Genomic DNA, 15,245 nt, shown 5'->3' on the forward strand with positions numbered 1-15,245 from the left:
GTGGTTTTTCAGAACTTTGCCAACAGACACACTTCTCAGGCTCTTGTGGCTATGAAAAGATCTGTGTACTTGTTCTTCACCTCTTCAGTATTTGGGAAAATGTTTGGCTCCTTCTCCATCTGCTCTGTCACCATCTTACCTTTGCCTTTTTTTTGCTTACTTCCAGGTATTCTCCTTCCATGAAGAGCCTTGGCAATAAGTTCATGCACCTGACCAACTACAGTGTCAATAAAAAGAATGCCGAGTACCAGGCCAATGCAGATGAAATGGCCTGCCAGGGCCACAAATGGTACTGAGGGCAGAGTGTCCCAGGCCAGTGAAGGCCTAGAGGAATACAGGGTTCTGGGGTTTTGGGAAGTTCAGGGGCATGGTGAGTGGAGGATTAATGTAAGACCCAGAGATAACAACTACCAATTCAGAATTGGTCTATTTGAGGCCGGATGTGGTGGCTCACGCCTGTAATCCTAGCACTTTGGGAGGCCAATGTGGGTGGATCACCTGAGGTCAGGAGTTCGAGACCAGCCTGGCCAACGTGTTGCAACCCTGTCTCTACTAAAAATACAAAAATTAGCTGGGCGTGGTGATGGGCACCGATAATCCCAGCTGCTCAGGAGGCTGAGGCAGGAGAATCACTTGAACCTCGGGGGCAGAGGTTGCAGTGAGCCGAGATCACTCCACTTCACTCCAGCCTGGGTGAAAGGGCAAAACTCCGTCTCAAAAAAAAAAAAAAAGAATTGGTCTATCTGCATTCAAGTTCGTCTCTTTCATAATTTAAACTGTCAAAGGAAGAGATATGAAGAAAATACCATTAGGTCTCTTCTTACTTTTTCTTTGTTTTGTCACTCATTCCTAGATTATAATTCCTGATACTTCCTGTTTCTCCTCTGCAGGGCACTGAAGGCTTTGTGGAACTACCTGAGCCAGAAGGGAGTCAATAGCGATGCCATCTGGGAGAAGATAAAGGATGTTGTTGTCAAAACCATCATCTCGTGAGTCACATTGCCAATCTGGGTGTGGGGCCTGCTGCTGAGCCCCCTCCTTTCTCCCAGGCCTCACACTGCTGTGCTCTGGACTTTGCCCCTGCTGTGGTTTGGTTTTAAGGATGGAGAATAGGAAGGAGTGGCCAGAGTTAAGTTCTGCTCATCTACTGAACTTCATCCCCAGGAGCTGGTCTCAGATCAGAGGCATCTCTTGACAGCTCCCTTTCCTGGGTTGCTTCTGCCTGCCTATCTCTGGGCCACTCTTTTGGCAGGATAGCTCTGGGTAGAGCCCTCTGGGAGGAGCTGAACTGAGTACTTCCTCATCCCCGTGACCAGGTCAGAGCCCTACGTAACCAGCCTGCTCAAGATGTATGTGCGGCGGCCCTATAGCTGCCACGAACTCTTTGGTTTTGACATCATGCTAGACGAAAACCTCAAGCCCTGGGTCCTGGAAGTCAACATTTCCCCAAGGTAGGTGGTATTCTGAGGACACTCACAATAGAATCCTTCCATTATCCTCACGCTCCCATTGCCACTCTAGTAAGTTGTTCTTTTTTTTTTTCCCCTCTTTGAGATGGAGTCACTCTGTCACCCAGGCTGGAGTGCAGTGGTGCGATCTTGGCTTACTGCAACCTCCACCTCCCGGATTCAAGAGAGTTCTCCTGCCTCAGCCTCCCGAGTAGCTGGGACTACAGGCATGCACCACCACACCCAGCTAATTTTTTGTATTTTTAGTAGAGACAGGGTTTCACTGTGTTAGCCAGGATGGTCTCGATCTCCTGACCTCATCATCCGCCCACCTCGGCCTCCCAAAGTGCTGGGATTACAGGTGTGAGCCACTGCGCCCAGCAAGTTGTTCTTTTTATGTGGATCCTTACCGCTTGCTTTCCTTTAGCAGATCAAGGTCATGGGCAGGTTTACCACTCTGAGTGAGGTTATTCACCGTCTTTGGGGGAAGAGAGTCTTGTGATGGTGATCCTGCATGGGAATGTTTGAGCAGCTTTCATCCTAGGGAATCCAGGAAGTAAATGAGACTAGCCCTGAGTTGCACATATGACCAGAGACTGTTTCGAAGTGCTGCTTTGATCACTCTTTTTATCCTTTTTCTGAAGCCTCCACTCCAACTCTCCACTGGATATTAGCATCAAAGGCCAGATGATTCGTGACCTTCTGAATCTGGCAGGTTTTGTCCTGCCCAATGCAGAGGATGTCATTTCCAGCCCTAGCAACTGCAGCAGCTCCACCCCCAGGTGAGGCCCCTGTTTCTTCACAGCTCCGCTGGCAGCATGAATAGCCCTGCTGTAGTTCCTGGGAAGGAATGGATTCTGGGTGCTCCCTTCTGCCTGGTTTCCCTTGCTGCTCAGTCTTGCCCCTACAGTCCACTAACATGCTACCATGCCACATCAGTGCCTCTCAAGTATGTTCAGTTATGTTGATCCTCTGCTTAGGAACCACAGGCCTAGGAATCAGATTTAAACATCTTATGCACACTGGTGTGTGTCTCTAGTCCCAGCTACATGGGAGGCTGAAGCAGGGGGATCTTTTAAGGCCAGAAGTTCAAAGCTGTAGTGCACTATGATGATCACGCCTGTGAATAGCCGCTGTACTCTCTTTAGCCTGGGCAATATAGTAAGACCCTGTTTCTAAAAAAAAAAAAAAGTTAGCTCCTTACCTGGGCAATCAGGGTCCCAGCTTCCTTTTTCTTGGTATATCTCTTTCTCTTCTTCCTCTCCTGGCTCCTGTGCCCTGAGAAACTGGATCTCTCACACAACCTCAAGGTCAGAATGATCCTTAAGGACCAGTTGGTCCAGTCTCTTCTCTGAAATGTTTATTGCCTCTTGCTGTTGCCCATAGTGTTCTTTCCTCTGCTTATGGGGTTTCTTCCTCCTGAAATGCCCATAGCCAGACCTGCCGTTAACCTCTACTGTTCATCAAAGTCTAGCTTATACATCTTCATGAAGCCAACTCAGTATGACCATTTGTTTTTTCTTTTTTCATACCACAAAGCATTGGGAACCAGTCTTGAGAGGAGGGAGTTTATATTTACTTAGTATCTGAGATGTGTGAGGAAAACCCTATAATTTATCCTTCCAATAACCCTGTAAGGTTAGTATTTGTACCTGCAGTTTACAGAGGAGAAAACTGAAGCTCTTTGGGATTAAGTAGCCTATCAAAGTCATTCAACTGGAGAGTGGTAGGACTGGATTTCAAATCCTGATTTGCCTGATAACAAAACTTGCTTTCCCCGCTGTACCTCGTAGACTCATGTTTGGCTCTGTCCAGTGGTTGTCATTTGACATATCCCACCTGCCATACCGTAAGCTCCTTGGGGGAAAGAGTTGCTTTTTAGTCATCTTTTTTTCATTAGTATTATTTTTTTAGAAACAGAGTCTCACCATCCCTCTCAACAGTGATTATGGTAATTGTAGTAATGTGGGTGATGAAACTGAGGTGAAGGGAGGTGAAGTCAGTTGCCCAGGGTCACACAGCTAGTAGGACAGAGCTGGGTATATAGTTAAGTGTTCACCGAATTAAACTAAACTGAAGTATATACCACAATAAGGCTTATTGCAAGGTCCTCATTTTTTATTATTCAAATTCAACCTAAAGATGGTGGTTTGTACCCTTTCACTTAATATTTGATGACTCTCAGGTTACTTTTGGGGAGTGTATTTTAGTCCAACCTACTACTCAAGTAACCTCTGTTCATGCATCTTTGTCTTCTCTCGAGAAGGGTATCTGCTGGACTGGACCTTTTCCATATTTCCTCCATATACGAAGCTGCTGACCCTGCCCTTTGCTTTCTTTCTGGCCTCTGCTGTAGCTTGCCCACCTCCCCTGGGGACAAATGTCGAATGGCTCCAGAGCATGTCACTGCACAGAAGATGAAGAAAGCCTATTATCTGACCCAGAAAATTCCTGATCAGGTAGGAGGTTGGTCTTCCCCCCAGTGCTAGCAGAAAACTTCCCTGGTTAAACATTTGGGACCCTAAAGCAACCAGCTTTGCTTTTCTTTTTTTTTTTTCTTTTTTGAGACGGAGTTTCACTCTTATTGCCCAGGCTGGAGAGCAATGGTGCGATCTCGGCTCACCGCAACCTCCGCCTCCCAGGTTCAAGTGATTCTCCTGCCTCAGCCTCCCGAGTAGCTGGGATTAGAGGCATGCACCACCACACCCAGCTAATTATATATTTTTTAATAGAGACAGGGATTCTCCATGTTGGTCAGGCTGGTTTCGACCTCCCGATCTCAAGTGATCCACCTGCCTCAGCCTCCCAAAGTGCCGGGATTACAGGTGTGAGCCACTGCTCCCAGCTGCAACCAGCTTTTCTTTAGAGCAGGGTTTCTTAATCCAGGCCTGTGATCCTCTGATGCACAGAGGCTTTTTGGCATGTCTGTCATTCTGGGAGAGCATTAATTGTCTTTACCATGTTTTCTCGCCCCCTCTTGTCCAAACTGTAGACTTTTGCCCTTTGGTTTCTTTCTCTGAGAGACACAGTGAGAGACCCCAGGAAGCTGACTTTCTCAGAGCAGATAAGGGAGCTGGATTTAAGCATGGCAGATACAGGACTGGTGCCAAATCTTAATTGCTGGATCCTCATCTTGACTTTACCCAACAAACTACTTAACCTCTCAGCCCCAGTGGCTCCCCCTACCCCAAATAAGAGTGTCTTCCCCACTAGCTAAGTTCAGTAGACTTAGGAACAGATGTCTTTCAGAGCTGGCCCACTAGGCTGCCCTCAGTAGTTCCATGAGAGTCCTGGAGCTGTAGGACCCCAGGGGTGTGCTCCCTGTCCCCCAGCTTCTTGTCTCTGCCCCTGGTTTACGCTCTCTGTCACATACTTTTTCTCCCTGTTCCTTGGACCACAGGACTTCTATGCATCTGTGCTGGATGTTCTGACACCAGATGATGTTCGGATTCTGGTTGAGATGGAAGATGAGTTTTCTCGCCGTGGTCAGTTTGAACGAATTTTTCCTTCTCATATCTCCTCTCGCTATCTCCGCTTTTTTGAGCAGCCACGATATTTCAACATTCTCACCACCCAATGGGAACAGAAATACCATGGCAACAAGCTTAAAGGTGATGTGCCCTCCCAGCCCTCAGAAAGCCATGTTTAGTGAGAGATTAAATCCCAGTATACCAAGAAATAGGCCTCTCTGGAAAGAAGAATTAGCCAGTTGATTCTACTTTCTTAAACCACAACTCCTGCTAATCTTGTCCTAGGAGTAGATCTGCTCCGGAGTTGGTGCTACAAAGGGTTCCACATGGGAGTTGTCTCTGATTCTGCTCCAGTGGTGAGTGCTGCCAGTGTGGAGGACAGCTCCTTCTCAGGCCCCTCCCTCCTCTGCCTTATGAGTGCAGCGGGGATTGGATTGGTATGTACAGGCCTCTCTCACTTCTCCGCTAGGCTGTGCTTCTGTCTCACTACTCTTTCCTTTCAAGGGAATAGTTGCCTCCAGGATTCCCTGGGTACCTTTCTTTCAAGGATCAAAAAGTGCTTTGTAGGCCTCAACTTCTTGTCTGATTCAGAAGAGAACTGAGACTTTTACCCACCTGGGCCTACACCTGAGGGGTAGGGAAGGGGAGAGCCCCATGATCCACTTAGAGGTAGAGCTGGAGGGTCCCAAGACCCCAAACACTCCTGCCTTGCCTCTGCCAAGCCCTTTTGGTCTCATTGATTCCTTTGCTCTTAGTGGTCTCTCCCAACAACACTTCTGACTGTCTCAAAGGATGACGTGATACTCAATGCCTTCAGCAAATCAGAGACTAGCAAGCTGGGGTGAGTGCTGCCTGGGCAAGGGATGGGCTGCTGGGTGTGAGTTTGGAGAGTTTTCTTTCTTCCCGTCTTCCCAGACTGTGGCAGTGAGATCAGCATTCTTCAGCTGGGGGTTGATGGGAGTGTCAGGACATGCAGCCATAGCATTCTTTTCCTGGTAGCTCTTGGTATGCCCAGGGAAGCTGAGCTGGAGGACAGAAGCGCCTCCTGAAGCTACCACTGTCAGCCATACCCACTAGCTGTGGGAAGTCGTTAGCCCTCTACCTGCACCTCCATTCACTCTTGCACTGCAGATCTCAAGCCTTCAAGTAAATAGAATTTTTTTTATGGTTATTACATATCCATGTAATTATGGCCTACAACACCATAATGTCGTGAATGCCTGCTCCAGACTCTGAAGGCAAATCCTAAGGTAAAGTCTCAGTTAAACAGTGTCTCAGCCATTTCTTTCACCACCTATTCCCTCCAGAAAACACAACTCCTGTGAGGGAAGCCTACTACTCTCTGAAGACGGGACCACGCCCAAATCCAAGAAGACTCAAACTGGCCTTTCCCCTTATCCCCAGAAACCCAGTTCCTCAAAGGACAGTGAGGACACCAGCAAAGAGCCCAGCCTTTCCACTCAGACGTTACCTGTGATCAAGTACTCTGGGCGGACTTCAAGACTTTCTACTTCTTCCACTTTCCAGTCAACCAGTGACTCCCTCCTGGCTGTGAGCCCATAATTGGCCTCTCTCCAAAAGCCTCTGCCCAGGAGCTGGGCATCAGCTACCTCACGGGAACCAGCCTGCTGTTCAGACCAGTCTGAACCCCTACCCCTTTCACCCTGTCCCTCCTCAGAGTATTTTTTGAAGTGGTTGCATTACAGAGATGGGTATTTGTAGGGCCGGGGGGATGGTAGTGATGGGGAGAAGGTGAGGAAGGGTCGCCCTCTGTCACCTGTCTGCCTGGCTGGCACCTCATATCTCAGCAGAGAAGCCAGTGGTGGCCATGCAGCCTTATAAAGCAGGTTTTCGTTTCTACCTTAAGTGAGCCGTGTGTGGTTTGTTTGGGGCCCTGGTGAGGTTGCTGAGTTGTAGCTCAGGAGAAAACATACAGAACGTATTTGGACCGGAAGTCCTTTGTTCTGAATTTGAGGGAGTCTTCTGAGGTCCTTACTTCGTTAGATCTTTCCTCACCCCTCTCCCATCCCCTGTCCTGAGGAGAAGCCTTTGAACTTCCTCAGTAGACAGGCGGAGAGGCCACAACATGCCGAGCCCATTTCCTGTCATCCCAGTCTTGGGGCTTCACTGCCTCCTTCCAAATACCCCACCTGCCAGCAGCCCTAGGTCTTCCTGTTCTGACCCCCCATCACTGCTCATTTAGCCTCTCTCGTGGACATCTCTTCTTTAGCTGTTGGCTTTCTGTGAGGTGCGAGAGGATCTATGAACTTTGTGAATTTCCCATGGCCCCGGTGAAGGAGCCCAGATAATCCCAGTAGCTTTTACCTGTCTCCATGTATCAAAGGACACAGTCCAGGGGGAAGGTGGAAGGGGATGTAGTTCCTCTACAATGCAACAAACTTGGTTTCTCAGTGTTCTGCCCTACAGCAAGCAGGGTCTGGTGGGTTTCAGGAGCAGTCACTATTGCAGGATGGGCTTCCAATCAAACCTCAGACTAAACTCTTGTACTCAACTGATTCTACCTCCCTCCTCTAGACTCGGTAAACAGTGACTATTCAATAAATGTTGACTGAGTGAACTGTATTTACAGAGATCTCAAAGGACCTCAGCACTTGAACCAGAAGTTCTACTTCTCTCTCATCTGGAGATGAGAAAGTGGAGCCTGGAGACAGCACAAGCGGAAGAGTTCGGATCAGAAAGGTTTTCTCTGAAGCCGTGCTCCTTCCTAACCCAGCACTTCCTTGTTGCTGCTTACCTCCTTCCCAGCCCCTGTAGTCCCTTTACTTAGTTTTTTCTAGCAGTGGCACATATAAGAAGCCAGTTGGCCCCATGCCCCTGCTACTCAAGTTTTCTCTTTGCACATCAAGCAGAAAGCTCAGCTACTTGGTCTCACCCTGGACTGTAGCTGCCTTCATTCTCTCTGAGCCTTGGAAAGAGAGAGATTCCTGTGTTTCATGGCTCCTGGAATTCTGTGGCGAGGTGAGGTGGAGCCCTGGAAAGATCACTGAGAGGCCTGACTGGGTTCAAGGCCACAGAGTAGGTGGATGTCTGGCCTGTCCTAAGGCCATGTTGACATTTGTAAAAGTTTGGTGACAAAGTCCTAGGTATCATTGACTGCTCAATAATAAGGACTTTAAAGTCGGGACATAATGGGAGAGGTCCTTGATGGTCCCATTGGATCTTTTCTGATGTAATTGAAGTGACCCACCTCTTCTCCCCGCTGGCTGCAGTATTCTAGTGCAGACATGACGTGGGGAATCTGCTGCCTTCCTAAGAGAAAATGAACTGCCTGCCTGGCAGTGTTGTTGTGGCTGGGCCTTCACGGCAAGGACTTAGGCACGGAGGCCTGGTTGAGCTGGTTTACTCCATGAAAACCAACTTCAGTTCTTTGGCTTGCCCTCTGAGAATCCCTGTACAAGACAGCCAATCGATTTCCATTCCTCTAACTGGAGAGGGAACCAGCTCTGCTGAATGGGGGTATTGGGGGAAGCATGGTGGGGGAAGGGAGGACTTAGGAAATTAAGTCCTTACGAGCAATGAAAGTCCTAAAAAGAACAGTGGAAAGACAGTGCTCTTGGTAGTTTAAAACATGTTTGTACATTCTTTTTAATTTTCATCACATTTGAGTATCTGATAGACGTGGGCTGGGTAGGGGAAAGGAATGGGACTTAGTATCACATTTACCTCTCTTGAGAGAACATTAAATCTTATTAAGCATTTGGCATATGTACTTTTGCATTGAATGCCCACAATATGAGGGATTCAGCTAAGCAGGAATTTTTGAGAAGGAAGAAGACTTTTTTTGGGAAAGTTAAATTTGGGAGTATAGTAGAATAAGTATTTGTCAGAATATGTCAGTTGTTTTCCTAAGTTGATAACTTAACTAGTCTATTTGGAGGAAGGGAGGCGAGTGTTCATGAGACAAGGAATGAAGTACAGGCTATTTCTGGAGTCGTGGAGTAAGGGCTTGGGGTGGAAAGTGGAGGAGGGCGGTCACTGCTGTTTACTTTGCATCCACTTAGGAATGATGAGAAACTCAGTTTCTTAGAAGAAATACTAATGAAGAGATGGCCTTGTGTCAGGAAAGGATCAGGAACCTTGAATCAGGCTGACCTTGGATTTAAATCACGGTTCTGCCACTTACTGTGTGACCTTGGGGATGTCGTCTAACTTTTAAGTCTCCATTTATTTGTAGTATGAATGTAATACCTACCTTGCAGGGTTGTGAAGATTTAAACCAAATGTAGTAAAAGTACTTAGGACATAGAGGGCACCTTGCACAGTCACACCTTCTCCACTTGCTGTCCAAGCCCTGTGCCCCAGGTGGGAAGAGACAGGCAAGAAATGTAAAACCCTCTCCTCCAGGAGGTAGAGCTGCCATTGAGATATTTTAGAAGTGAAGATGCCAGAACAGGGTCTAGATAGCTCCTGACCCTCACCTTCACCCCAGTGCACACAGATATCACCATTCAGCCTCCTATTACATTATCACTCCACTGGGGATTAGTTTCTTTGGTTAAACACTTCACAGAGTGTAGAATCCCTGAGAAGGGAAGCACATTAAGCATTAGAAGTATGTTAACTGAGTGAGGTTATTAAATTATTTCAAGAGAAGCTTTGATAAGAAAGGGAAAGCAAGTGCAGTGGGTGTCAGGCGGCTGGAAAGGGGAGAAGCAGGGTACAGAAAATAAGAGACCTTGACTGGAACTGGATCTAAAGAGCAGATATATGGACCTAACAGCTGTACCAAGGGGCAGTTGTCATTTCAGGTACATTCTCTTGGTGTCAGGCTGTTTGGCTGAGGGTGACTCTCCCCTCTGTCACCCTAGCCAAAGGACATACCCAATGGCTTCTGGGGTAGTCCAACACTACTGAGGGCCAGTGAAGGAGACTGATCATCTGGACACAAAGACCTTTCTACTTCCTCCTTAGCTGAATGAGTTACCCAAGATAGGTGACCAGCAAAGGCAGACAGGGATCTCCTCCTGGGTTCCCCCTGATTTGTCCTCTAAGATTAAGGCTTACCTGTGACTGTTGTTCGAATACCCCAACTGCTGTGAGACTTGGAAACACTGATGGTTTACAGATGACTAAGAGAGCTCCATTTCTTGCCACCTAAGATTCTGACCAAGCCTTTCACAACCCTTCTTGGCCTTTTAGAGTCCCCCTGTAGCAGAGTTTGCCCACTCATTAATATCTGGGGATCTATACCAGCTCATTTGGCTTACCCCTTCACCAGCTTTGGATCAATGAAAGTTGCAAGCACTCATATGTTGCTCTTGGCAGATGTTTCACAGGTGAAAACACAAGATAGCAGGTGGTGGTTTTCTAAAACCCATCTGTGTCGTAATTATAATAGACTGAGACACATGGAATACTAGGGACTGCTACAGTCAAAGCTAACAAAATTTTGAAAAGATATTTAAGTTTCAATTAGTAAACTGGGGACACCAAAGCCTACCTCATAGAATAGTTATGGGACTAAAATACGGAGGAAAAGCACCTAACAAGGTGCCTGATAATATATGATAACAGATTTAAAGTGGTGGATTCTAAAACTGACCAAAACTACCACCCAAAACATTAAAAGTACGATAACATACAATAGTGTTACAATACTATTAAAACAGCATGCTAATATTACAAAACTATGGTAAAATATACTTTGCTTTTATCCATAATTAAAGCTGAGGATGTATTGATAATTAGCTTAGAAAGATTAAAGTCTCTGTCAGCAGTCAGAGAAGAGCAGTTTAAACTGCAAGATACCACGTAACACTAAAGTGGCTCAGACTTAGAAGATGGAAAATACCAAGTGTCAGTATGATACTGAGATAGTGAAGGCGCTGAAGGGAATGCAAAATGATGCACTGGAAAGCAGCTTGGTAGTTTCTTATAAAGTGAAACATGTCCTTAACATAATATCTAGCAATTCCACTTTTGCAGGCAAATGTTCGTAGCAGCTTATTCATAGAAGCAAAAATTTAGAAACAACCTTATGTCCAACAATTAATGAATTAAATTGTGATATCTCTGTTCAGTGGAATACTCTTAGATATAAAAAAGGAAAAGGGCTGGGCACGGTGGCTCACACCTATAATCCCAGCACTTTGGGAGGCCAAGGCGGGTGGATCACCTGAGGTCGGGAGTTTGAGACCAGCCTGATCAACATGGAGAAACCCCGTCTCTACTAAAAATACAAAATTAGCTGGGCATGGTGGCACATGCCTGTAATCCCAGCTACTCAGAAGGCTCAGGCAGGACAATCGCTTGAACCCAGGAGGCGGAGGTTGCGGTGAGCCGAGATCGCCCCATTGCACTCTAGCCTGGGCAACAAGAGCAACACTCCATCTCAATAAATAAATAAATAGGAAAAGAGGTTGGGTGTGGTGGCTCACGCCTGTAATCTCAACACTTTGGGAGGCCAAGGCAAGAGAATCACTTGAGCCCAGGAGTCCGAGACCAGCCTGGGTCAACACGGTGGGACCCTGTTTCTACAAAACAAATAGAAATAAAAAAGGAATAAATTGATTCATGCAATACTATGGGTAAAACTAAGCGGGAGGGCCGGGCGCGGTGGCTCAAGCCTGTAATCCCAGCACTTTGGGAGGCCGAGACGGGCGGATCACAAGGTCAGGAGATCCAGACTATGCTGGCTAACACGGTGAAACCCCGTCTCTACTAAAAAATACAAAAAACTAGCCGGGCGAGGTGGCGGGTACCTGTAGTCCCAGCTACTCGGGAGGCTGAGGCAGGAGAATGGCGTAAACCTGGGAGGCGGAGCTTGCAGTGAGCCGAGATCCGGTCACTGCACTCCAGCCTGGGAGACAGTGAGACTCCGCCTAAAAACAACAACAACAACAACAACAACAAAACAAAAAACTAAGCGGGAAGACACCAGAAACAAAAGACTGTATGCTTTGTTATTCCATAATGGTCTAGAAAATGCCAACTATAGTCACAGAAAGCAGAACAGTGCTTGCCAGGGACTACAGATGAGGGAGGGGTAGACTGTAAAGGACATGGTGGGAAAATTCTGTATCTTGATTGTGGTGGTGGATACATGACTATATATAGTTGTAGGAACTTGTCAAATTGTGCACTTAAAATGGATGAGTAGTATTGTATGTAAGTAAATAAAGCTGATTTAAAAGAAAACACCAGGAGATGCCCTTTCATGAGGCATGTGCTAATTAAAACCACAATGAGATAACACTGGAATAGTTAAAAGGGCAGCTAAGACCAAGTGTTAGTGAGGATGTACAGCAACTGGGGCATTTATACATTGCTGGTGTGAGTGTAAAATGGTTCAACCACTGTGGACCACTAACAGTTTCTTAGAGAGCTACCTATGACTCAGAAATTCCACTCCCCAGTATTCTCTAAAAAAAAAAAAAAAAAAAAAAGGAAAAAAAGGAAATCATGTTCACCAAAAACGTTTATTGAGGCTTCATTCATAATAACAAAAAATTGAGAATAACCCAAATGCTTCTCAATATTAGATCAGATAAACTGGTGTGGAATACCACTCAGTAATAAAAAGGAATAAACTGATTTATGTAACAACGTGGAAGGATGAATCTCAAAAAAGCATTGAGTGAAAGAAGCCAGACACAAAAGAGTACATACTGTGTAATTAAGTTTATATGACGCTTAGGAACGGGAAACCTAGGGGAACAAGTCAGAATAGTTGCCTCTGGGCATTAATAGTATAGTAAGAAAAGAGACACAAGGTAATTTTCGGAGGTGATGGAAGTGCTCTAATTCTTCATTTGGATGTTGGTTACATGGGTGATGGATTTGTAGGAGCTCATGGAATTGCACACTTAAGCCCCAAATCAAGTTGACAGGATTGGTTCTTTCTGAGGGCTGTGAGAGAGAATCTGCTCCAGGCTTCTTTCCAAGCTTCAGGTGGTTTGTGGCAATCTTCGGCATTCCTTGGCTTGTGCAGGCATCGCCCAGTCTCTGCCTTCATGTTCTCCCTCTGTACAATTTTTCCGTTTTATAAGGGCACTAGTCACATTGGAATAGGAGCCCACTCTACTCCAGTATGACTTCATCTTTACTAACTACTTCTACAGTGACCTTATTCCCAAATAATGTCACAAGATTCCCAAATAATGTCACAAATTCAGCACTTCAGCGTGTGAATTTGTGGGGGAAGGGGTGGGGACACCACGGATTATAATACCTAGAGTGGAGTTTCCAGGTTGGATCAATTACTAATAACGCTATGGTGGCTGGCACCTGTAATCCCAGCACTTTGGGAGGCCGAGGGGGGTTGATCACCTGAGGTCAGGAGTTTGAGACCAGCCTGGCCAACATGGTGCAACCTCGTCTCTACTAAAAATACAAAAATTAGCTGAGCGTGGTGGTGGGTGTCTGTAATCCCAGCTACTTGGGAGGCTGTGGCAGGAAAATCACTTGGACCTGGGAGGCGGAGGTTGCAGTGAGCCGAGACCATACCATTGCTCTCCAGCCTGGGCAACAAGAGCAAAACTTTGTCTCAAAATAAATAAATACAAAATGTTATGGCAATGGCATTATCAGTCTTGTGTGCACCTCTCTGGAATAATCATAATAACCATTGGAATGCATGATATATTTGGAAATGGAAAGACTGTTCGATTGACATCCCGAATCTGGATGCTCTTTGGCAGAGGAGAATAAATTTTAAGACACATCTCTGTTGTTGAGAAACTGATTCAAAATCAGGATTCATGAGGTTGGTAAATGCGGTATCTCAACAATCACACCTGAGATAAACATCACTAAGTCCATTTGCCTTTACCAGAAGATGAAAGGCTCAAATCCCTGGAGATAAAATAACTTTTTTCTTTTCTTTTTTTTTTTTTTTTTTTGAGAAAGAGGTAAAGATTTCTCGGAACTGTGGTGCCGTCCTTTTTTTTTTTCTTGATGGAGTCTATCTCTGTAGCCCAAGCTGGAGTGCAGTGGTGCCATCTTGGCTCACTGCCAACTCTGCCTCCTGGTCCTGGTTCAAGCAGTTCTGCCTCAGCCTCCTGAGTAGCTGGGACTACAGGTGCCCGCCACCACGCCCGGCTAATTTTGTGTATTTTTTTTTTTTTTTTTGAGACGGAGTCTCGCTCTGTCGCCCAAGCTGGAGTGCAGTGGCTGGATCTCAGCTCACTGCAAGCTCCGCCTCCTGGGTTCACGCCATTCTCCTGCCTCAGCCTTCCAAGTAGCTGGGACTACAGGCGCCCGCCACCTCGCCCGGCTAGTTTTTTGTATTTTTTAGTAGAGACGGGGTTTCACCGTGTTAGCCAGGATGGTCTTGATCTCCTGACCTCGTGATCCACCCGTCTCGGCCTTCCAAAGTGCTGGGATTACAGGCGTGAGCCACCACGCCCGGCCTTCATTTTTACACCAAATATGGGTGTTCCTAGAACTGTCACAGCACTGGTGGGTGTGTGATTTAGTATGTTAATGAGTGTATAACGAGGTCTTAGGCGAAACCTAAGTCAAATCCAGTGCTATGTTGGTTCCCATCAGTCTTAGCCAGCTTGGCCCACATCTTGGTTTTCAGGGTCTTATAGGCCCCTGCAGCTATTTTAACAGTTTCCTTTTGCTAGTCGTGTGAAGCTGCTGCCTGGAATTGTTTATTTCCCTGCGCCCACCGTGTATTATTCCTGTCTCATTTGACTGCCCTCAGAGATTTTTCTTCTTTATTTGTAAGGGTTGATGAGGGAGGAGGTCAGTGTTTTATATTTACTTTTTGTTGATTTGGGTCATTGGCCATGTCTAGTTAGGGCATGGAAATTTCTGGCTGCCTGTTTTAAAGATCCCAAGGGTGGGTTATTAGCAGAATCTGAATCCGAGGCAGGGATTGGTTGGAATTTTTCTATGACCATTATTGTGACATAGAACTGCTATAATCCAGAAGACACAAACTTTATAAGGAGGTTAAACAAGCAAGGACCAAAGGTTAGTAGAAATTGGAGTTATTAAAGTTTCCAGGAAAGGTAGGAACTGTCACACTTGGTAGGTATTTTTTGATGGGGTCCCAGATGGTTTAAGCAGTGTGCTTATTGAAATTATGTAGCCAGGTAGCGTGTTGGTAAATCTGTTGAGCTGGCAGTCTAATTAATCCTGAGTTGTTAATATAAGAACAACAGGTGTGGTTTATTACCATATAAACCCCTTTGTTTAGCTAGAAGATAAAGCCTCCTGTTTTTTGATCATTTGAGTGGCTTATGTTTTGGCCCTGTTAGGGCCTCATACAATGGCTTAGCAATTCTGCAAAATCCTGCTATACCCAGGACAGTTCTTTGGTTTTTTGTTTGTTTGTTTTTTGTTTTTGTTTTTGTTT

The 15,245-nt window shown here is 46.1% G+C and overlaps 1 protein-coding gene across 4 annotated transcripts in view; it reads left to right on the plus strand.

Annotated features, from left to right (window-relative positions):
* The window catches only part of TTLL4 (tubulin tyrosine ligase like 4), a 45,006-nt gene extending 38,149 nt beyond the window's left edge, over positions 1-6,857 (plus strand). For 3 of the 4 annotated variants that reach the window (XM_023221236.2, XM_023221253.2, XM_023221246.2), the window contains 9 exons: positions 167-289; positions 891-989; positions 1,317-1,451; positions 2,093-2,230; positions 3,805-3,907; positions 4,849-5,059; positions 5,204-5,274; positions 5,674-5,759; positions 6,226-6,784. In XM_023221236.2, coding sequence (XP_023077004.2) covers positions 167-289; positions 891-989; positions 1,317-1,451; positions 2,093-2,230; positions 3,805-3,907; positions 4,849-5,059; positions 5,204-5,274; positions 5,674-5,759; positions 6,226-6,481 — 1,222 coding nt within the window. In that variant the 3' untranslated portion in view covers positions 6,482-6,784. Of the gene's footprint in view, positions 1-166; positions 290-890; positions 990-1,316; positions 1,452-2,092; positions 2,231-3,804; positions 3,908-4,848; positions 5,060-5,203; positions 5,275-5,673; positions 5,760-6,225 lie in introns of all 4 variants that reach the window. The other variant, XM_023221263.2, reaches the window with a different exon arrangement.
* The last annotated feature ends 8,388 nt before the right edge of the window (positions 6,858-15,245 follow it).

Source organism: Piliocolobus tephrosceles, chromosome 11 (assembly GCF_002776525.5).
Source record: "Piliocolobus tephrosceles isolate RC106 chromosome 11, ASM277652v3, whole genome shotgun sequence".
Classification (NCBI taxonomy): domain Eukaryota; kingdom Metazoa; phylum Chordata; class Mammalia; order Primates; family Cercopithecidae; genus Piliocolobus; species Piliocolobus tephrosceles.